This window comes from Polistes canadensis, unplaced genomic scaffold (genome assembly GCF_001313835.1).
Source record: "Polistes canadensis isolate GaletaPanama2010 unplaced genomic scaffold, ASM131383v1 scaffold_277, whole genome shotgun sequence".
NCBI classification, from domain to species: Eukaryota; Metazoa; Arthropoda; class Insecta; order Hymenoptera; family Vespidae; genus Polistes; species Polistes canadensis.
The window spans coordinates 49402-73592 of record NW_014569824.1 but is presented as its reverse complement, the minus strand read 5'-3'; the positions used below and the strand labels follow the sequence as shown (position 1 = coordinate 73592).

At 29.9% G+C, this 24191-nt stretch overlaps 4 protein-coding genes across 16 annotated transcripts; 1 reads left to right on the top strand and 3 right to left on the bottom strand.

Annotated features, from left to right (window-relative positions):
• Positions 1–5949: 5949 nt before the first annotated feature.
• Positions 5950–8300, bottom strand: LOC106791012 (beta carbonic anhydrase 1). 3 transcript variants are annotated; one of them, XM_014756333.1, is made up of 5 exons: positions 8004–8300; positions 7300–7384; positions 6726–6913; positions 6458–6649; positions 5950–6390 (listed from the first exon to the last, which is right to left on the bottom strand). In XM_014756333.1, the coding sequence occupies exons 1-5, from the start codon at positions 8094–8096 to the stop codon at positions 6181–6183; spliced, it is 768 nt and encodes a 255-aa protein (XP_014611819.1). In that variant the 5' UTR covers positions 8097–8300; the 3' UTR covers positions 5950–6180. The 3 variants fall into 3 exon arrangements, 2 of the variants coding, with proteins under 2 accessions (XP_014611819.1, XP_014611820.1); XM_014756334.1 differs by lacking the exon at positions 8004–8300 and adding an exon at positions 7913–7988; XR_001382147.1 differs by lacking the exons at positions 5950–6390; positions 6458–6649 and having other exon boundaries at positions 6822–6913; positions 7188–7384.
• Positions 8301–8357: 57 nt separating this feature from the next.
• LOC106791011 (ras-related GTP-binding protein A) lies at positions 8358–10920 on the bottom strand. 3 transcript variants are annotated; one of them, XM_014756332.1, is made up of 7 exons: positions 10823–10920; positions 10439–10484; positions 10246–10345; positions 9785–10169; positions 9473–9688; positions 9286–9401; positions 8358–9204 (listed from the first exon to the last, which is right to left on the bottom strand). In XM_014756332.1, the coding sequence occupies exons 2-7, from the start codon at positions 10448–10450 to the stop codon at positions 9113–9115; spliced, it is 921 nt and encodes a 306-aa protein (XP_014611818.1). In that variant the 5' UTR covers positions 10451–10484; positions 10823–10920; the 3' UTR covers positions 8358–9112. The 3 variants fall into 3 exon arrangements, with proteins under 3 accessions (XP_014611818.1, XP_014611817.1, XP_014611816.1); XM_014756331.1 differs by lacking the exon at positions 10823–10920 and adding an exon at positions 10559–10814; XM_014756330.1 differs by lacking the exon at positions 10823–10920 and having other exon boundaries at positions 10439–10814.
• A 527-nt stretch (positions 10921–11447) lies between these two features.
• On the top strand, positions 11448–20007 carry LOC106791004 (serine/threonine-protein kinase PAK 3). Of its 6 annotated transcripts, none has more exons than XM_014756316.1 (10): positions 11448–13041; positions 13828–14023; positions 14320–14331; positions 14807–14975; positions 15088–15214; positions 15289–15406; positions 15489–15772; positions 15871–16366; positions 16452–16670; positions 16762–20007. In XM_014756316.1, exons 1-10 carry the CDS (start codon positions 12986–12988, stop codon positions 16843–16845), a joined length of 1761 nt encoding a protein of 586 aa, XP_014611802.1. In that variant the 5' UTR covers positions 11448–12985; the 3' UTR covers positions 16846–20007. The 6 variants fall into 6 exon arrangements, with proteins under 6 accessions (XP_014611802.1, XP_014611801.1, XP_014611799.1 ...); XM_014756315.1 differs by having other exon boundaries at positions 15064–15214; positions 15301–15406; XM_014756313.1 differs by having other exon boundaries at positions 15064–15214; positions 15298–15406.
• On the bottom strand, positions 17441–23468 carry LOC106791005 (methionine-R-sulfoxide reductase B1). 4 transcript variants are annotated; one of them, XM_014756321.1, is made up of 4 exons: positions 23161–23468; positions 22370–22542; positions 22230–22248; positions 20738–20886 (listed from the first exon to the last, which is right to left on the bottom strand). In XM_014756321.1, exons 1-4 carry the CDS (start codon positions 23244–23246, stop codon positions 20835–20837), a joined length of 330 nt encoding a protein of 109 aa, XP_014611807.1. In that variant the 5' UTR covers positions 23247–23468; the 3' UTR covers positions 20738–20834. The 4 variants fall into 4 exon arrangements, with proteins under 4 accessions (XP_014611804.1, XP_014611806.1, XP_014611807.1 ...); XM_014756318.1 differs by lacking the exon at positions 22230–22248 and having other exon boundaries at positions 17441–20886; XM_014756320.1 differs by lacking the exon at positions 22230–22248 and having other exon boundaries at positions 20110–20850.
• Between the last annotated feature and the right edge of the window lie 723 nt (positions 23469–24191).

The window sequence follows — 24191 nt, the reverse complement described above, 5'->3', positions numbered from 1 at the left end:
TATATCATCGTTATATTCTATATATCTTTTTATTGTGTGATATTTGTATATAAATTTGTAATATTTATATATATATATATATATTGATTTTATTTATATTATTTATATATATTGATAGATTTGTAATATTAATATAAATGTGAGAACAACAACCAGAAATGATTAAAGAAACAAATGTTAACAAATGTTCTAATGCCTATTAGTCCGAGTCCTATCTGACACGATTACAAGTTTATAAGTGTTACAATATTCGGGTAAAAGTAAAATCATATTTTAAAGTAGATTCCCAAGAGAGTATCTTTAAATTAACAATAATGCTTGTTATAATAAACATATTAGTTTAAGTATCAATATTGAATTGCTGTAGATATTGATAGTTCAAATGTTAACTATTATAATATATACTTTAACGATCAATGTTTAACTATACTATCACTGGCACACGTTTCCTATTATGTATCTAATAATAGTGATTTATTACTATTTCTACAGAAAAATAATAAATACCTAGGTTTAGCTTGTTAAATTTTTGAACAACCTTCCGCAACCCTTACGGAATCTTATTAAAATTCTTACTTGTTGTACTTGTTAAAATTCGTTTTTTAAGAATCGATAAATTACAATGGTTAAAAGACATAAAGGATCGTAATAAAGAAACGTAGGTTCTTTTTCCTTCGATAGTTGAGTTTTGTCGTCGTCGTTTTATATAACGCAGTTGATCCTGCTGCTGCTGCTGCTGCTGCTAATCCAGATTACGCCACATCGTGTTAACGTGAAAACCGAAGAGTTACTTATTTATCTCGCCATATAGATAACTCCTTCTAACGAATAATGTTCACCCATTGGTAGTAGTGTATATATTTTTTTTTTTCTTTTTTTGCGCGCGAAAACAAAACAAAACAAAATAAAATAAAACGGCGAAGGTAAGGCCGCGTCGATCGACGATCTTATCTCGATCGAACGTTCTTTCAAGAGTTCCTTGCACCTGTGTACGCCATTGCAACATAATATAACAATTATACTGCAACCGATGGCGTTACGTTCTGCAAGCACCGTGCAAAAATAAACGATACCATTGAAAAACATTCGACAAACCGTACTAATCCAACTTGCTCAATCATATTGATTCCCCCCTTCCCTCCCCGCCCCATCCCACCCAACCCAACCCCAACTAGCACGATCATTTTTATCGCCGTCTATTTTAACATAAATACAAATCATTTTGTAAAAAGCCATTTGTATCGGATATAAGAATTTGTTCTCTATTTAAAAACACATTATCTAAGCAATTAACACCTCATAATAAAGTATTAAAAGATTTTTAAATTAGTTTCGACATTAAATAATAGTATTTTTTATTATCTTCTAACGCGTATATTTAATATTAATTATCTTTAATCATATATTCAACGCGTAAGACTCATCTTTTTTTACGATATGATCGAGACAAAGATAAATATTTTTACTCTCACCAATCATCTATCTTATATACATTTTTCTAACATGCATTTACATCGCATACAATTATATCAAATTAAATCATTACTATACATAAATAATACTTATATATGTATTATATATCTATAAATGAATCATAACGTAAAAGTATATCTTATGTTTAGATTACTACGATATTTGATATAATTTGTAATCGCTGCAAATGACGAAGAACAATTTCAGATAGGTATGACAATAATATTATAATGGTCGCAAATATTCTAATTCAATAATACAATAAGAAAACGAGGAAGGAGAAGGAGGAAGAGGAGGAAGACGAGGAAGAGGAAATTTTGTTTAACAGGCTGCACCACGATTCTACAGTTAAACGTTATTCTAACGGTCGTGCTTTGAATTTTGGACGTCCGAAAAAGCTTACTGGATACGCGCGTAATACATATATACATGGGGCCCGTTTACTTGGGACCTACACCTTGACATTCGACCGACGAACGGAGAAAATCGTGTCAAACGCACCGCACTCGTGACTTCCTCGACCTAAATTTTAATTCACACGCGGCGGTTCTATTAAAGGATAGACAAACGGAGACAAGAATACCTGTCGAAGGATCTACATTCTTTCTCTCTCTCTTTTTTCTATTCTCTATTTTACTTTTTTTCTTCTTTTTTTTTTTATATCTTTCTCTTCCTTCTTTACGCTCACTTTTAACGCGACCAACGTTTACGGTGAAACGTCAGATTTTTGTTGACAAATTTCATCACTTTTACCGTCATTCTAATAGTCGCGTTTACTAGTCATGTTTCAAATACATTTGTTTCTATTCATTTCGTAATTTTGTGCAAAATTATTATATAAAAAAAAAAAAAATAGATATTTGACAATATCTCGCTTATATGAATATTCGTAAAATTATCTTCCTAGTTTTAAATCTTATGTAAATAATTTGGAATTCAATTCAATACCACCGTTGTATATCCTTTAAACGATTAATTTACAAGTATTCATTTTAACAATATCTTATCATATTAATTGATTTTTCAAACGAAAGTAAACATTTCGATAATAAAAATCTAAGAAAGTTGCAAGAGAAATTTATTCGTACATACCACGAAATAATATTACAATTTAAAAGGAAGTTTTGATAAACGTAAAGAAACTCACGATAAAACTGCATAAAAGTTTAACGATAGAACACACGGAAGAAATATAACTTCTCTTCTTTTTTTTTTTATTCGAAACGAATTTTTATATTATACATTTACGAGTCAATTAAAAAGATTTATTTACATTGCGTATATATGTAATAATTTACCTAGAGTACGACGAAAAAGAAAGGGAAGGGGTATTTCGTCGAAAGAAACCTAAGGGGGTTGAAATTATATAAGATGGATTTGTATAATTGGATTAAAAATCGCAAATGACACGAAGAACGATGTCGCGATTTCGCGTGATCTCTTTTTTTTCCTGTTTCTTATATTCTTTTTTTTATTTTTCTTTTTTTTTTTTATTTATTCCATTCCATGTTCGCCAAAGAAAAAGATAGCGTGGCCAGTGGTGTGTGCCGAGGCATAACATACTGCAGCCACCAGTGGCATTACCACTTCGTTACGCTCCTGTATTTTTCCGAAACTTTATATTCCTACGTTGCGTTGCTCCGTTGTGTTTCGTTGCGGAGAAGGCCGCGAACCGTGGCAAAAATTAATGATAACGCGCGGACGTATAACACCAACCGTAATTAATAACACTACAAATAATATCTAACAAATAAAATGTTAGTTACGTGTGTTGAAATTCAGGAAGATAAATATAAATGTGTGTATATATACGCGTAAAATGATAAGTAAATGTGTGTTTACGTGTGTATATATATATATATACAGGGGGAGTGAATTAAGATTTCCACAAGGGTGGAAAAAAACTGATTAAAAGGGTGTTATTTCCATTCTAACGAAATAAATCGTAAAAACTTGAATTCTCGAGAATTTTCTTCTACCAACGTTGGCCAATTTTTTTGATGAGGAATAACGTATCCTACCTGTTGCGTCACTATCAATGGGATCCGTAAAGAATTTTTTGAAGAATTCTGTGTCATGTAACTTTGACATTCTTCAACCTGTCCCTAGAAAATAAATATCTATGGTATAAAAGAAAAGATTGAAAGTGAGCTTCCCAAATAAAAGGAGAGACAAATAAATTATACACGGAAGTAAAATTTTGACGAATTGCGGTAGACCTATAGTTGAAAAAAGCCGACTGTTGTTTTCTTTACCTCTTGGCTTACGGAGGTGGTCCTTACCACCTGTTGCTCCGTTTTGATGTTACGACAATTCAGATTCAAGAAGAATCTTCGTGTCCTCAAAACATTTTTTCTATAGAACCTGTGTCAATCCGACAGGTTTACATGTTGAATTTAACAAATATATACAAATATTTCACAACCGAATCCAATCGCAATTGAGCTTTCTTAGAAGCTACTTTATACATCTGAAAATATTTTTTATCCTCCCTTAGGTTTTAGGTAGACAACCAAAAAAAAGATTGAGGTGAAAACGAAACTCTTTTCTTCGATGTATAGACTTTGAATGTCATTGAATAGAAGAAAAGAACAAATAACAATTCTCTTTGGAAATAATAGAAAAAAATAAAAAATAAAAATATCTGTGCAACCAACACTCTTAACTATTCTTTCAAATAATAGATACAAAATTATATATATATATATATATATATATAAACAAAAAAATTATATAGAATATAGATATAAGAAAAAAAAAACATAAATTAATAATTAAAAATCGACAAACAATTTAATTAATATGATTGGGTCTTTCGATTGAATAATCCAAGTGTCTGCAGAAATAACAAACCTCTATACGGTACACATAGATACATACATACATATATATACCCTGAAAGGATTCAGGGCAGTATGCCAGCGCTGTTCGCGGGAGAGGATAGCAAGATAACATGTAGAAAGAAGAAGAAGAGAAAGAGGAAGGAAGACACAGAAGCTCTCCTTCTTTGAGTTCCAAGCATCGAAGAGTAAATTCTCCGAGATTCTCCTCTTCGCCTTCCCGACACTCCTGCTGGCCCGTACGTACCGTAGGCCCGTCACACTCCGTAGACCGGCCTAACCGGCCCGACTATCTAACTATTCGCTTATGTTAGACAGAAAAGAGAAGCCAGTCCTCTTCACTTTTACCGCAAAATGAGCTGAAAAGCGCGAGTTACTCGTGCCGCGAAACGTTACTCTTCTCTTATGTTTTTTGTCTTTCTTCTTCATTTTCTTACGTTTCTTATTTAGCGTGCCTTCAGCGAATCCACGAGAAGTATAATATGAGAAATCGTTCTTCGTTTTTTTTTATATTAACAATACAACTTTTTTTTATCGACGATTTAAATTATGCTATGTTATTTATTTTTTATATATATATATACTATATTAGAGATTTTATTTTTTAATTAAATATTTTTCAGAATGAGTAGGAACTATTTTAAAGATGGCTTCAATAAATTAAGAATGGTGACCAGTCTGTATAATATTATTATATATATAATGTATATACATAACACGATACGCTAATTAACTGTGTTATTGGAGGATTGCCTCTATTTAATTATAAAATACTAATCATATTACATAGATATGAATTAATAAAACCCACTACTAATCACTAAATTCTTACCACTTGAAATATTTTTTTATTTACGGTGATCCCAAAACCCTATCACTACATTCAATTTGATTGTTCGTTGATGATTAATTAAGTTAAATGTATTCTATATCAAAATTGCATAAATTAATGCGATCCCGGTGTGTTTTCGCCGTCCTGGCTGACTCAGGGTACCTTCCTTCGTTGTTTTGCTTTCTCTTTCGGGAATGGCATGCTCTAATTCCTTTGAACGCAAAGCTGTTCGTTCATCGTTCGATGGATGCGTCCTCCGCCTTTTATTTCTTCGTTTCAATTTTCTTGGAGATCATTCCCATTTGAATCGATAGATATCAGATTGAATAAATAAGCGATTATTTTTACGGAATAATTGTAACAATAATAAAATAATTGTGTTCTAATTTTATCTATGAATCGTGCTATTTTAAAAAAAAAATCGCTGCATTCAACTTCGATTTAAATTAAAATAAAAACTAACAAAACACGTGAAAATGTTATTATAATATGAAAATAAATGTATTATATTATGTATATGCATAATATATATATTTATATATTACATTAAATTACGAAGTACAATATGTTAGAAAATATTGTATACAGACATAAATTCTTTTTAAGTTATAACATACATCTTGTTAAAATCACACTTTACAAAAATAATCTTCATTTTTTTTAAAGCTTCTAGTTTTGCACAGTTTCATCTTTTTTAACATTCAAATTATAATTATGTGTATCGCTACAATAATACAATAAAAAAAAAGATATATTATCTTATAAATAATTCAATATGATTGTTTTCTATTCGTTGTTAGAAATATTAGGCTTATATAATATAAAATCAATATAAATTGATATATATATAAAAGGAAATATAAAATATAAAATTACTTTCAGGTACATTGCATACATTTGAATGATCGAATTTAACAAGAGCTAGAAAATGCAATCACAGAACGATCCCTCGTGAAAGATAAAATAATTCACGAATCTTTACACGATTAAATCGCAAAGCATGAGATTTTGAACTCCATCTCAAGACCTAAACACCTAAGAATAATATTTCTTGATTTCTTTGAGCAAAGGTGTCTCTGTTAACTCATTTATTTCGACGAATCTCTTATTAGCTCTACTGAAATAATAAATGTCCCCTGTATAAATATCAAACCATAAAGCATGAATATGTAATTCGTGCCTCTCTAATCTTTTTTTTAAGAAACCATAAGAAGCAATATTTTGAAGCTGTTGTAATGTATTAATCTATGTAGAAAAAATTAGATATTAAAATAAGTTCACTTTTAATAAGTATCTTTCTATTGATACTTACTTGAGACAATTTATCTTCTATGGCAAACTTATTTTCAGGATCAATGTAAACAACAAACTTCCGCAATGGTGTTTCAGCTTGAAACAAAATTGGCTCACGGAACCCAGTGATTTCAAGCTGTTGAAATTTGGCTAAACTGCTACTAGCATGTGCGCATAACCATGCTCTTAATGGTGATATCCTTCGATTCATCTAAAATTCAAATATTATTTTCTTTACTTTGACGATAGATGCATACATGCTTGATATGATATAGAACGCAACTCACTTGAGAAGCAAATTCTTCGTCCTTCAAAGCATACAATAAATTCATCGCTTTACAATCACTGTGCCCACAAACTATAATATGTCTTATGTTGTTGACTACGCAACCAAGTTCCAAAGCAGCTGGCTCGCACATAGTGAGTTCATCCACAAAATGTTGAGAATGTGGAATCAAATTTCCTGCATTTCTTACTAAAAGAGAAATAAGAAGAGATTTCTATCATTAGGATCGAATTCTCGAATAATCAACATTTTCATTTACAAACAACAAATGTACTTCGGTGCTTCGAAGGTGCGATTCTCAAACAAGACTAACAACAAGATTTTATTACATTACCATAATTTTAATTGTATAATTTCATTAAATAAATTAATGAAAGTACAATATAGAAAATCATGTAATTTATAATACTGCATACTCTTCGAATTGCATTTGTTCAATTAATATTCATTTGAGGATTGTCACCTTATAGGCAGTCTCTGATACACCATAATGCATTAGAAATTCCAGATTCTTCATATAGAAATAGTCAGATAGTAGACATTGCATGTGTTAGTGTCATAATGAAGTCTCGTACCGACAAACATGTCCCCAACATTTGTTTCCGTAAATCTAGTTGGTATCATCCGAGAGTCCATGCAGGTAAAGAATACTGCTTTAGGCTGTGATAAGAGGAACGATAAAAGTCAATTACGAAATAAATAAAAGTGTAATATTCACTATAATCACTTCAAATAGAATTATTGATCGTATCATTGGTTCTAAGCAATTATCAGCGACGTCGTTCCTATCGTTAAATTGAATATTGTTATCTATTCACATATATTTTCTAATAAAAAGTATATCTAAATAAGTCGAAAATTTGATGTAGAAACGTGAAATAATAAAAGTTTTTAAACTACGATAAATGAAATCAATCCATAAAGTAGGAAATAGTAATAGTAAAATCTATCATTTAGTATAACGATAACAATGTCAAAGGGCATTTGAAAAAATTTATCAATATTTCTTCATAAAATTTAAAGATATTTCAGGGACACAGAAATAAATGTTAGTATAAATCATTTAATAGTATATAATTGTCAATTGTATTTTTTTTTTGTTTATAATATCTTCTTGTTATTCTTACTAATTAAATATTAGAATGATTCAGTGTCACATGCGATTATAATTTTTTATCATAAACTTACAAATAGAAAACAGGTTAAAAGAGAACACTTGTACTCATATATATAATAAATCATCGTTTAAAAAGATGTTAATGCATTATAAATAGCATACCTCGGGATGATCTCTAACTTTTTGAAATTGTTTAACCATTCCTTCTCTATGACACTGCCTATATTTCATAATACCTTTAATTATTCTATCCATTGTTACGAACCACGTTGAGAGATACTAACTACTGTTGTAACTACTGTATGCCTACGCGTCAACAGTGACAACACACAAATCCGCCATTTGTCAGATTAAAGGCGGATAAAATTTGAAACGATCTTATCAATCAATCTTATCTTTCAATTATTGATTGACATTTTCTCTTCAGAATATATAAAGTAATAATAAAATGATATTTATTTTTCTCATTTATTCGTTTATAATCATAAAATACATAATCTAATTATAAATGCAAAGTTATTAGACTATTATTACTTTATTTATTTTTAAAAACAATTACAGCCGTTAATCCATAATATCAATCATAGATTATTTATTTACTTAATTTTATGTGCGAGGCAGCGCAATTCAAATTTAATATTTAATTTAACATATTTAACACAAAACATACAAATGTGATATTAATACCATGTCATTGAGAATGTATTGTAATAATTGTTTACTCCTATTCCTTGATTAATTTCATATATTAACTGTACGCTATTTTGAAGAAACTAAATACAGTATAAGAAAATATATCTTTTTGAGAAGATCACAAAAGCCACTGTACAAATTTGATGCGAGATATTGATATAACATGGAACAATGACAATATTGTTCGGTCTAAAAAATGAAGTTATTTAGGATTTAAACTAAGTGACATATTTACCATTATAAATAATTCAGACAAAATATTATCTTTATGGCTGTTGATACTGAATTGCTCGTTACAGGTTTACACAGATCCACAATTATTATGAGATGATACAAAGTCTTACAGCACCATCAAACATAGCAATTGAGCAAGAAACAAAGAAATATTCCCTGTATAATTATTCACATATTTCTGTCATGAATGCTCATAATAAAAGCTGGATATTATTATTATTCGATGAATTATTTTCAGCAAATAAATTGCCAAATGTAATATTGGTCATTCCATCAGACTCTTAAATTCAACAGTCATTAACAGTTTGGACCCGGGTGACAATGCGCCTGGGTCGAGCTGACTTCTATCTACCCAATGCTGAACTTTGACTGGCCCGTTCTAATTTTTCAAAATGTTTACGTGCATTGCGAATATTAATTAACGTTGCTGCCGATGCTTAAACAGAAAATTATTTGAAATTAATTAATCATTTAAAACAATAATAAATGTTATAATCAAAGTGATAAAAATACTTACGAATAGCTGGATCTGACATGATAACCGTCACATATGTGTTTGATGTGAATACATCTATGAAAGCAGCAAAATTACTATTTCTTACCTCCATACTTTGAAACTGTGCCGCTAACTTACTGCAACAAAAATTATAATTATTATTTATTACAAGTATAATAAATTTGATTAAATATTACATTTGTTTTACCTGCAACTTAATTTAAACTGTTTTATGATATTCGAAACTTTTTCAAAACGATGTACATCTCTGTGAAGTTGTCTTTCGCAATGGCTAATTAAAAGAAATGTTGCTCTTTCAAATAATAGTACTTCATCCGCATCAATTATTTTTGCAAATTGATTTAGGCTTTGTTCCAATTCTTCTACATTAGGTATCAACATGTATACGATAGAAGACCACGCTCTGTAATTAGATAAAAGCGTAGCATACTAAATGATAAAAGACATATTCTGATAAGTATTAAGCAACATAAAAATGTACTTCAATCTAAGTTAATACCTATATAAAGTTTCATCCCATATACTAGTTCTAAAACAAGTACATCCAAGTGGTAAACTCAGTCTTTTGAGATCTTCCTCTCTCTCTCGTAGTATCAAATCACGCTGATCCTCTTGTACCAAATCCATTTTATGAACAAGACAAAAAATCTTTGCATCGGGGCTATTTTGCAATATTGCTTCTAAACAGTTTTGATAATAATGCATATCTTTGTCTAATTCTCTTGATTCCACATCGAAAACGTAAATTAACACCTCTACATTTCGGAATATATTATCACGTTGAGATGCAAAATAATTTTCCATGAAAGCTTCTTGACCTCCACAATCCCAAAGATTTAATACCAAATTTCCAAGGAAACGAACATGACTATGCTCTACGTCAACTATTATGAATATAACCAAATTAATAACACAAATATAAATGATAAGAAATCATAACAAAATATTAAAAATGCTTACTTGTTGCACCTAATCGACGAGTATCACGTGCTATATAATTAGCAAATATAATACTACGCATACTCGTCTTTCCTGAGCCACTTTTGCCCATCAACAAAACCTAAAGAATATACATATACAAAAAGAAGGCAATAAATAATATTTTTTATTATTAACTATTACTAGTACTTTACAATATATAAAATCGTAGTACCTTTTTCTTCATCTTGACTTTTTGGATCAAATTCCTTCAAGTAACACTATTTATAATAAATAACTTATTTAGGATGAAATTCTATTTACTAGTCAATTAAATCTAAAATGATTAACTCACTAAATAATGTCCATTCTAAAACAAACATATGCAAAATCTCACATTTGAGGTTATGTAAATGTATTTGAAAAATATTCTATAAATTGTAGGATTGATACGCCCTCCTCAACATACGCAGTAAAATCCACTAACAATAATATTCCTTTTATAAGATAATGAATCACAATACGTAGCAAATTCGATATTACTATACACAAATACAAACACAAAAATTACTTCTATCAAATATTACACATAGTACTCTGAGTAAGGCGTTAGCATTACCTAAACGGAAATAACTTTTGTACATTCATCATAAATAAAAAACAAAGATAAGAGAAACTTATTGTTGTCTCGTATTGATCATTACTAAATCTGTGATATTTTCAATCTAATTTACGTTATATTTAAACTATGATTAAGATATATATTAACGTTTAATAAAGTCTCTTCTTTATTAAACTTCAAGTGTGGTTAACTATATTGCTGATACGATACATAAGAAATTTAAAAAAAATTCTTTTTAAACGTGTGTAATAAATCTGAATTATATTAAATTAAGTAAAATCAAGTTTTTAATTCACCACTTTCTGCACCGTACAAAGTTTATTTTACATATCTTTCCTTAGCCAATCAGTACATACCTCGTTTGACCTGGAATTTGCTGATTGATCAATTGGTATTATCCACTGACCAATAAACGATCCCCTTAAAGTAGTCTATTTAAAAACCGCGTTTTTTGTATTCATAATTTTATAATTTAATTATAAATATATAAGTAGAGAAAGTTTGTCATAATAAGAATCATAATATAAATTGGATTGATTAGATAAATCAATATCAATAAATATTCATATCTAATATCAATGAAACCAAGTATGTACACGTTTAGTTAACACATTATTGTTATTCTAAAATGGTGGCAACTTCGTATGAATGTTCAATCATAATGTCAAATAAATGTTATTTACAAACACCATAAAAAATGATTATACTTAAATTAAATAATAAAGATCGAATTTATACGTATATGAGACAATGCTCATATATGGGGTTGAAAAGTGTAAGAAGCAAGAGAAATATGTGTTGTATAATAATCTATACATACATACTCTAAACACATAGTGATAATAACCATGATGATTAGAAAAGAGGCACTAGCGGTGAAGATGGAGAGTAGGGAAAAAGGAAAGAGAGAGTAGAGAGAGTGAAAATGAAAGAGGATAGAAAAAGAGGTAGAAGGTAGAGAAAAGAGACAGGAGAGAATAGGAAAGAGGTAAAGAAGAAATATATTCAGGATATTATTCCAGTGTGGCGGCGCTTGTGCAGTTTAGAGAGCCGCTACGGCGGTGATTCGAGCTTCTTATCGGCCTCGAGAAGAGCCGTAAGGAAATAAGAGAACTAAATAGAGGATATATATATATATATATATGTACCGATGGTCGTCTTTGGGCAGCACGATTATGAGCGCGAAATAAAGTAGCATCAATAAGGAGTGAAACGCCGCATGGTTCCACCTCCGCCGTATCCAAGCGTGGCATATCACAGACGTGTGTTGAAGCGGCGCCATATATACGATATATACTACTCATATTCATTCCTTAGCGAGTGCGGCCAAGTGCGGCCAAGTGCAGCAACGGTGACGGCGACGGTAACGGTGACGGTGACGGTGACGGTGACGGTGGTGGTAGTGGTGGTGCCAGCAGATAGAAAAGGAAAAGAGAGTGGAACCACAATTGCTCCTTTCTATCCTGGATGGGGGCGAGAAAAATAGCCGCGACGCGACTCTGAGAAAGAAGAGAATAGTTAGAAGAAAGCAAGAAGTATATAGAGGAAAGGAGAAGAAAGATTGGTGAATGCGGCGGGGTACTTTGCCTGCACCCGTGCGTGAATCACGCTTCCGAGGCGCCCGGCTGTCCCCCGTCTTCGAGTATACCCCATCGTCGCGACATTGACCTGTTCGAGGACGCTGTCCGTTCTTTAACGATACCAACATTCTACACGGAGATTTTTTTCTCCCTTCTTTCCCATTTTGGAGTAACCTTTTAAGAGTGACACCCACAAGGTGGGAGGGGAAGAGGCATCTTTCTATTCGTTCCGATCCATGTCTTCTACCGGTTTATCTAATATCTTCCCTATTCTCGACTACGATACGTAATATACTCGTATGAATATTCATTTGAAAAGTTCGTCACTTAATTCAGGATAAGATCATTTTTGTAATATGATAGTAGTGTTCAATGAGTCTTAGTACCAGTGTTATTGCCACCAAGATTTCTAGTATACTGTGATTAAAAGAAGGTCTATCATTTCTAAAACTTTAGGAAGTAAGATTGTTGATTGAACTTTAACAAGCATAGCTGTGAATTATTTCTATTTCTAAATAAAATATTAGAAACGCAGCCACGAAAAATAGACTGGCAACTAAGAGAAAGAAGCAGGTGCAATATGTCAGACGAAGAAGATAAACCTCCTGCACCTCCTGTACGGCTGACATCTAATAGGTACATGTGCTTGTCATTTTTGTACATACCTTTCATTGCCAAATACCATATTACTTTGTATTATATGATCTGTTTTATTGGATATTGATTAGCTACTGCTACGCTTAATAAAGAGGAATTTAATAATTATAATAAATTATAAATGTATATATGGGTATATATGGGTTTTGACATTGAAATATTAATATTTTATAACACGCATACATAATATATGGTATTATCTTACATACTTTACCGGATTCTTAATTATATGTTAATATGCACATGAACAAAGAAATAATAAAAAGTAATACTGTTGCGCATTGGTAAGTTGATTATCAATCATTGCTGCAATTATAATCAGCAATTTTATGACAGTTAACAATATTTTTTTGTTTTCCATATAATATACACAAGTCTGAGTCCTCCAAAAATAGAAGAACTCTACCACTAATTTTGTACTCGCTAAAAATAAAATCTCTCAGTTCAGATACGATGACATTCTAATGTAGGGGGCCAGGTTTTAAGATCTGTGTATGTTATTTGAGCAATACATTTATCAAATTTAAAAATGTATACACATTGGTACTTTCAATATGTAAACAATTTTTTTTTTCAGTTTGAGAATATCTGTTACATTTATACGAGTAATGATTCAAATTATTGATTCTTAATTCTACTTAATCTATTATGTATCATTTAATAAAATAGCACATATATTATAAATTATTTTTATAAAGAATTATTGATGATCATTTATCAAATTAAATAAAAATCTATTAAAACTAAATAATGAATATGTTGTAGAGGTGAATCTGCACCAAATTTGCCAGTGGATATGCGCCCACTACCAAAAGAACCAGATTCAGATGAACGTAAGAAAAAAACATTGAAAGGCAAAATGAAGACAAAAGAAAATAAAGATAAACCAAATATAAGTTATCCAACGAATTTTGAACATACGGTGCATGTTGGATTTGATGCTGTCACTGGTGAATTTACGGTATGTTTCATTATTTATACTTATTTTTTAACGTCGTTTAAAATGCACTCGCTTTCTGCTTTGCTGTTGTACCATGATACGGAACATTCAAATAATATAATATGCAATATAATTAAATGTTAAGTGATATAAAATTGAAAATACTCATGGATCTTCCGTATCTACAAAAATAAAGTTTCAAACATTTTTTCACATACGTATGGACATTGTGGAACGGTAATTTGGTAATTTGTCTCAGCTTCTTATACATATTATTTTCTCACATGGAAAACTAACTAGACACTATTTCTTTCAAGCTGCCATTAAAAGTAAGTAAATTAAAATGACCACAGACTTACTTTGCCTGTATTTTATCTTGTACATACATCTTGTTTAAGAGTTTGTTTTCGTTGCTGTTAAGAAAAGATTTAATTCTTTTGTTGGAGTCAAACTGTAGGATATATCATAGGTTTCATAAGCATAAATGCTTCTGTAGATTGATATAGCTTTAGGCAACGTGGCATTTAACATTATTGCTTTCCTGCAGAATGAATCATGGTGATTGTTAACTTGTAATATAAATTTATTAGGTATATTAAACGAATCATAAAAACCTTACATTTGCATGTTTTACCCTAAATTATATATTCTTAATAATTTATCTATTCCTCCTGTTTTTTTTTCATATTCTGTAGTAAGTAGGATTAATCTAGCCAGCATTGCCTACCTGTTATATTTGACTTCCCCTTATTGTAATATAACTATGACTTCTATCATTTTAAAATATAATATTATCATTCACAGGGAATGCCAGAGGCTTGGGCAAGACTTCTTATGTCAAGTAACATTAGTAAACAAGAGCAAAAGAAAAACCCACAAGCTGTCTTGGATGTTTTAAACTGGTATGATAGTAGCAGTAAAGAAACAAAAGGTTCTAAATACATGACTACAACTAAGATGGTTGGAGTTATAGGTAAGTTCAATATCAATTTATTTTTTTTTCCCCCTTTTTTTCTTTTTATAAAGAAAAAACTTTTGTACTTGTTATATTAATAATACAGATATCATTCAAACTGCACACCCAGCTCCAATAGAAAGAGCAAGTAGTCCGCGAAGTATGGGTGTTACTGTTGGTACAGGTGTAGGAAATATTCGTGGACAGGCAATGTCTCAGGCTTCAGGAAGCTCTCACTCTCAGCATTCATTGAGCAGGTGAGCCTTTTACAATTTTTATATTATGAAAAAACTATTAATTAAATATTAGCTGAGAAACAATAACATTGCAGAGTAAGTAGCAGTAGTCCCAGTAGTACACCAACTGATGCTTGTGCAACTAGTTCTGAACAAGAAGATGAACCACCACCTCCACCTATTTCTGCGAGACCAGAACGTACAAAGTCAATAGTAAGTTTTCTAATGTGTAAAATGATGAAAATATGAGGTAATTATAAAATGATTTTATATAATTTAAAATTTAAATATTCAGTATACAAAGCCTATAGAAGAAGAACCACCCCCACCATTGGCAATTACATTGGGATCACCTCAAAGAAATGGAACACCACAACAACAACATCAATCGCAATTAGATAGAAATAAAAATCAAGCAACACCTACATCAACTACGACTGATCAAACGCGACCAGCACAAAGTGATAAAGCAAGAAAAAAGAAAATGTCGGATGATGAAATACTAGAAAAGCTTAGGACAATTGTAAGTGTAGGAGATCCAAATAGAAAGTATACAAAAATGGAAAAAATAGGACAAGGGTAAGTTTTAAATATAAATTTAAATTTCATTATGTTTTATCTGGAGTATAATATCTGCGAATAAAAAAATAATAAAACAAACATTTGTTTGCTATTAGTGCTTCAGGTACAGTGTATACAGCGATTGAAACATCAACAGGAATGGAGGTTGCAATAAAACAAATGAATCTTTCACAACAGCCGAAAAAAGAATTGATAATAAACGAAATTTTAGTTATGCGGGAGAATAAACATCCGAATGTTGTAAATTATTTGGACAGTTATTTAGTGGGAGAAGAACTATGGGTAGTGATGGAATATTTACCTGGTGGTAGTTTAACTGACGTCGTGACTGAAACTTGTATGGATGAGGGCCAAATAGCTGCAGTATGCAGAGAAGTATTACAAGCATTGGAGTTCCTTCATTGTAATCAAGTTATACATAGGGATATTAAGTCTGACAACATCCTACTTGGACTGGATGGGGGTGTAAAGTTAACTGATTTTGGATTTTGTGCACAAATTTCTCCAGAACAAAGTAAAAGAACTACAATGGTTGGAACTCCATATTGGATGGCACCTGAAGTAGTTACAAGAAAGCAATATGGTCCAAAGGTATAAATAGATACGAACTATTATATAATACTCTCGATGAATATTAATTATTAAAATATTAAATGAAAATAATTTAACAAAACAGGTAGATATATGGTCATTGGGAATAATGGCTATTGAAATGATAGAAGGAGAACCACCATATTTGAATGAAAATCCACTGAGAGCATTATATTTAATTGCAACTAATGGAAAACCAGAAATTAAAGAGAAGGATAAATTATCTGGTATCTTTCAAGATTTCTTAGACCAATGTTTAGAAGTTGAAGTTGAAAAACGATCTGCAGCTTCAGAGTTATTAAAGGTAACGCACTTAATTTGATGAAAGATAGTTTACTGTTATATTTAATAATGTTATTATCGTACCATTGGACATATTTTACATTCCTTTACAGCATCCTTTTTTGAAGTTAGCAAGGCCACTAGCCTCCTTAACACCTTTAATTATGGCAGCAAAAGAGGCTGCTAAAGGTCATTAAATGAGTAGTGAAAGACTATGGTCGAAAGTGATCATAAATATGACTATGTGAAAGAATAACGAACCACCCTCCCAAAACGGAAACGGCACAATAATTCAATAATATATATGTAATAAATAAACATATATAAATATATACATATATATATAAATATATACATATATATATAAATATATACATATATATATAAATATATATTAATTATATATATATATATATATAGGTCATAAATAGATAGAACTTATCCGATACGCGAAGAATATCGAGAAATGGTTTCAAAGTTTTTAAATTGCTCGAGTCTCGCATGTTGTGAGGAGAAAAAGTTAAATCAGAAAAACTGTGAACGATCTGACGGCAGAGACCTTATTTACCTCGGTGATGTGTATTGATTACTAAAAATTTCTAGTGTCAAAAATTAAACAGATATTGAAAAATGAACGAACATAAATTGACGTCAAATATTGCCTGAAAAAACTTTTTTATCAACATTCATCATCAAGGATAGATAAGTGTTTGTCAGTTATTTTCTAAAAATGTAAAAATAGTATTATTGACTCTAAAGTTGAAGATCAGAGTTAGCTACAAACACACATTATTTATAGCAAGGATCTTTATTAGATAATACCATAAACAAATGTGAACAAGTACATAAGATTTATTCTAATACATTATTATGGTTTGACAAAAAAGAAATTGTAGGAGAAAAATAAATTGGTCTTCATGTCAGACTTATATTTTTCGAACGAAGTTATAAAGAGCAGAGCAATATGTTTTCAATCCTTTTGTCTGTCAATATGACATAAATACATATATATATATAAGCGATAGCCTAACTTGTTTTAAACATTCTCAAAAGTCACGTTCTTATAATCATATCTTAATACGCAGAATTATATTTTTATTCAACTAAAAATGCTTTAATTATTTTCTCTTATCTTGGATATCACAATGGTCGCATTTTGTTAGTTTATATATATATATATATATAGTATGGCTAATTGAGTTATTTGTGTTTTGTGCAGTTAGAATATTCATTTTTGCAAATCATGATTACTGTTTTATAATATTAAGATAAACAAAAGTAAGTACTTTTTCTCATTTGCATCGCGATAAGACACGTTAAGATATATAAGGTCCTCTCTTTACTAAAATATGTTAGTTAATAAGAACATCCTTATATGGACAAATGTTGTCTGGTCAAGTGTGTTCTTCATTACAGGTCAAATCTAACTATTCTTAACGTGTCTTAAAGTAAATGAACGGATGATCGATGAAATTTTAAAACAAGGTTCAAATGTAGGAGCATTTTGTGACACTATAAAGTGCCTGTTGTCATGTTTAGAAGCATGAGTTATTCATGCTAGATTCCTTATAATCTTGAACCATTAAAATGTATCATTTATTTTGACGAACCATCAGAAACCAACATGTAAAATCAAGTTAACGGTTATATACAAGGTTTCTAAATGGTTGTACCATATTAAACAGAGCAACTAAAATGTCTTTCCTAATTGTATTATATTTTCAAAGTATCATGTCATTACAATTAAAATTATCTATATATTTAGTTTAAGAAACTTAGATTTTGCAATTTCTGTAATTTTTAATAATTTCATTATATATATATAGGGTTTCGTCATATGCGATTTTTGACACTTAAAATAACATCATGAGAGTAAAATAATTATTGATACAAGAGAAATCACTGATATATTACATATGAAATGAAAAGATTAAACAAAAAGGTAAAAATTTATATTATTTCCTTAAAATGAAAAAAAAACGTAAGGTATTTAATATTCAGCAGTTTTATTCTTCCATAAAACTATTAATAAAAAGCCTGATTAGTTTTTTAATAACGATTAGTAAAGTTTAATTAAAAATTGACAGACAAAATTACTCGATTTATATCGTGTTAACGAACATATTTAGAGTCATGCTAAAATTGGGAAAGATCCTATTTTTTTAAAATCAAGGACTATAAATAATATAATGTATTATTTTTGTGTGTCAGTATTTCATGAAAATAAGCATCGCATATATTCATTCTTTTTCAGTAATCGCTCTAAATTAATTGAAAGTAAGTGATGTTAAGCAACATAAAAAAAGGAAATGACTGCACATCTAGTATTAATCATCATGTAAACGAATTTATAAATTAGGATCCAAATAAATTAGCTCGATCAGGAATAACGAGCGAGGTCTTGCATTTTCACAAATATCTTTTAAAAAGGATCATATATACATCCATTTTGTCTGATCGTATTATTATTATGACAATTATAAAAGATACATATTTCTCTCAGTTCATAGCTATTTACTGTTAAGATTTAATTTTAAATGATAAATCGAGATGCATTGAATATATAAAATATACTTTACCATGTCCAAATTTCAAAATACTAAGTGCATTTAGATGCACAATTGTTCGCAAATGATCATCTTGTTAGTGAATCTGTTTACATAAACAAAAGTACAAAGCTTGTACCAAAATATGCCTTACTGTAATAAAAATATATATGTATTCTATTAAAATAAAATAATTATTATTTTTTTGATGCGGCAAAAGATTAGATGAATAAACTAAATAGACTTTGAGAGTAGGGATTATAAAATGCATGGATAAGTATTATTTTCTATAATTGCATCTCGATTAACGTTCCATGTGCATTTAAGTATTTACGTAAGAAACGTATTATTGTCATTTTGTAAGTATAAAATAGGTTCCTACTAAAATCAGGTTAAGTGTGTATATGCATGCTTGCGTGCTTATGATGTTTTTGAAAATGCTTTGAGATCTCTAAATGAAAGAACCAGGCCTAGTAACAAAGATACTATTTTACTGACAAAAAAAATAAGAAAAAAAATATTGGTCAAAGTACATGGTTTCCAGTCTTTTATCAAAACTATTTGATTTTAAAAAAACAACAGCTAATATATATATATTTGCTTTTAAAAGGTTTTTAGTAATGAATGATTTCTCAGGAAAATATATATCTATATAAACGATAAAGAAATCCAGAAATTGAATTGAAACGGCAGATAAATAATTATTGTAAAGAAAAAAGAAAAAAAATAACGCCTAGAATTTTACGTATATATTGTACTGTAACACCTTTTAGTTTGTTTTAAAATGTTACAATATAAGGAAACATTTTGTAACAAACAAGTATTATTTTATTACAATTTTCCCTTAATATACCCTTCCTTTTAAGATTATTTATCTCTATAGAAGAACGAAGGTTACAAATAATAGCTCGTTTGATTCTTCCAATGATGTTTTATATTGTTAGGAATATATAGTTAACTATTTACATATTGCAGCTTTTATACACATTTGTAAAAATAGTATAGACTCTTAGAAAATAATATTTTTATCACTTTTTTTTGTATTAATTGTATGATAATTATATACATAAATAATATATGTTGCACAATTCAGATCTGATTATAAAAAGACATATAATATCATGTTAGTTGAGTTAGAAATGATTACATCAAGTGCAGTTGTATATGTATAGGGATATTATATCTTATATTTTATAAGTAAATTTTTACTTAACTTGATACAATACCATCAGCATGAAAGCACGCTTTATAATTGTATATCATAGCAAATGCTTGTGAAAGTTTAATTGACCATATTTATTAATAATATGAATATGCTAATTTGCAAATATTAATAACGTATTATATATTTTACGTTACAATTAAAAATCTTGCTTAGAAACAAGAAAGCACAATCGATGTAAAGAAATTCTTAATGAAATCAACTGTGTTTAAAAGTTGAAGCCAACAAAAGAATTTTAAATGTCTAAAAAAATTGAATGTCGAAAGAAAACTTTTCATTTAAAAAAATTTACTTCTTTTCTTCCCCTGCTGCATGAAAAAGTATCGAAGCGGAGTTGATGCAGAAACGCTTCCTTGTAGGTTTTGGACCGTCGTTGAATACATGTCCCAGGTGTGAACCGCACTTTGAGCAGGTCACTTCAGTCCGCACCATATCTGGGTTTGCGATCAGCAGTAGTAGATTGCCACCAACTACACGTCGTGTGGTGACGGGATTTTCGTGTTTCAATGGTGAGAGTGAAGTGGTGGTAGCGGAGCAGTAGGAAGACAAAGGAAAGACAATAATAGAGTGTGATTAAACGCAGACCCACACCTTTCTGAGTACACTTTCTATGCCTCCCAGCAATAGTAGTGGCGAAGAAGTAGACTTACAGTTAGACTAATAAATATTTGTTACTTTACATATTTTTACCTAAAATTACCTTGCATATAACTATCCTTGAACTTCTTCTGTATTAATCATAGTAACATTCACATAGATTATAATATTGATTGAGCGAATGTGCCATTTACTTAAAACAATATTGATTTAAATTAAGTCTTAATTTTATTAAATTCGAAGTGAGTAAAAGTATTACACATATAATTTCTGTTTCTTTCGATTTTTGTGGATGCCTGATCTTTAATATAGTCAATATTAATAAAAAGTTACACAAATAACAATTGAGTTTGTTAGAGATGACTCTATATATTCTATTTAAAACACAATGATATGTAATGTTTCTTCTTCTTTTTATATAATTTTTTTATATTGGCATATAAAAAATAATTATCATCTACACCACATATATTACTGCGACGGCTGTATTAGAAATATAAATATATAATTATTTAATTTTGATATTACTAAGGCCACAGTAAAATTATATTATAAGAAGCCACAATTACAAGTTATGTGCTATTTATTTGCAAATATTATAAGAGATGCTATAACTACTATTTTTGTAAATTAATTAGACGAAAAGATTTGTTTGCAATTTATGTGTGTCTAACATTTCAGTATAATAATAAAAAATTGATGTAAGTCTAACACAATCACACTCTAAGCTGGACATGCAGGATATAAGGTATTAGGAATTCTGCCTTCCTTAGAACTTTATAGAAAAAATATATATCTACAACATTTTACCCATGTATAAATAAAGCCAGATCATATAATATACTAAACATATATTATATATCGTGTAATTAATAAATTTCAATTATTTGAGAAATATACATGCAGAAAATAAATTAATAACTAAGCCAGTAGAAAATATTTTTACCAAAATATTACATCCTACTGGTGTATGTATATATTATATATATTATTGAAAATGATAAAAAGATAGAGATTAGAATAGAACTACAAAGAAGGCAATGAAATATAAAAGAAACGGTTAGGAAGGTTTAATGATGGATTAAGACTGTAATGTGTGAAGAGAGCGAAGACACCATAATAAGCAGGTAATGCTAAAATCTAATCGTAGATAGACTCAAGCTTTAATTTCCCATTAATAATCATTTATATTTTCCATTCGATAATATCAGTTTACCTGCATATCGTTAGATATCCTCGTATGATGTAAGAATAAAATGAATAAGGAATACTACGTCATTATATCAAATATATGTATATATGAGCATAATAGTTTGAGCATTAAATGTAAATAAAAGTGAAAAAGACTGTGCTTACCATGAGAGGTATCTTTGGTTAACTTAATCCGTCCTTGATCTAAAACTTCATTAAATGCAGGCCAACCGCATCCACTGTCATATTTAGTGTCAGAAGAGAATAATTCTTGATCACAGACGATACACGTGTATGTACCATTTTGATAAAATTTATTGTAGCAACCAGTGTATGGCCTGAGTAACATAAAAATAATTATAATACACTATCATCCGGTCTTACATTAAATAAAAAGAGGTTAATTACAACATCCGAAATGTTATTTTTGAACTACTTGGCCATGACGTAAAAAGCCAGCGATCGCTCTTGAAAAAGTTATTTTTATCTGCGTCTACAACTAAAGTGGCCTTCAACGTGATTTCATATTTAGTGTAGAAAAAATGTATAAGTACAAATCTTAAAATTATACATGACGAGTATCGTACATAAATGATAAACATTTTCAATTTGAGGATAAAAATGAAGTAAATACCGTTCTGTAAAAGATTGATGAAACCTCTGACATAATTAGCTGATATAAACGACAATTTTGACATCGGTATTGCGACACCGTGAAACCAAGAGAAAAGGATGATATAAAGCGTATAGCAGTGATAGCGTTTCAGACATTAACATATTATTTTAAGATGATAAAGTATAAATCGCGTCAAACATATCGATGATAAATATACAACAAAGATAGTTCTTAATTAATAACAAAATTTGTATAAATTGGAAAAAGAACCAGCATGGGTTAACCAAAAAGATATAAGATGTAGGGGAAAAAAAAAGAAAAGAATTGTTGCATTGTCTACCTCTCGGTTCCTTTTTCTTGTGTCACGTGCCACTGTAACGGCGTCAAACGTTTTTTCAGCTCATCTTTATCAATTTCCGTCGTCATCCTTCTAATTGAAAAACGAACGCTCCTTATTACGTCGAAAGGTAATCGAAAACGCGCCAGTTTAACGTTTTATAATGCGTCAAAATGATAGACTTGTATAAGTATTGAATGTACGACCGGCGCGCGCTTGACGCGTATTAAACGTACGACTGCCGCATCCTCCTAGTTCGCGGGTAAACGTCGACTTTCGAACTGGCATCGTGCGTGCGCATTTCAATTATTTGACACTCGTAGCCCGTCATTCGTCGATCATTTCCCCCACCCCCACTCCTCATAATGTGGCGCTTCGATCTCCAAATCGAAATCGAACGCGCCTTTTCTAGAAAACGATACCATCATCCTTTCCTACTTCGTTTAAAACTACTATTTATAGAATTACGAAAGAATATCGTATTTACCCTACTAATTCTTTTTCAACGTACTAATACAATCACTCTTTTCAGCTATATTATTTTTATAATATTATTACTTTATTTTTACCTGCTTTATCGATTCATATTCAAATTTTCTTTAAAGCAATATATTTTTTTAAATTAAAAAAATCTATGTATATTAATAATATGGAATGAAATTTTATTATTTACTTTTTTAAATATATATATATCTTGAGCTACAATCTGATCTTTTTCAAAGATTTCTTCAAAGGTTCCCTCACAGCAGGAATTATAATTCCTATAATATATACCAATAAACGATTATTGGCTGACAGTATAAGAAAGTACAAATAATTTTGTAACAAACTGTGCTTTAATCTGTTGTCAATACATTTACAATATACATTTACAATATATTTGTATATATTTATAAGTTTTGATAAACCGCTCTACGACGGTACACGATTCTCAAATACAGGATTGATAGATAATATATATATCGTATATATACACATATATACGACAGCAGTATGATACATACCTTCTCTCTGGTGCATAGCTATACACATAA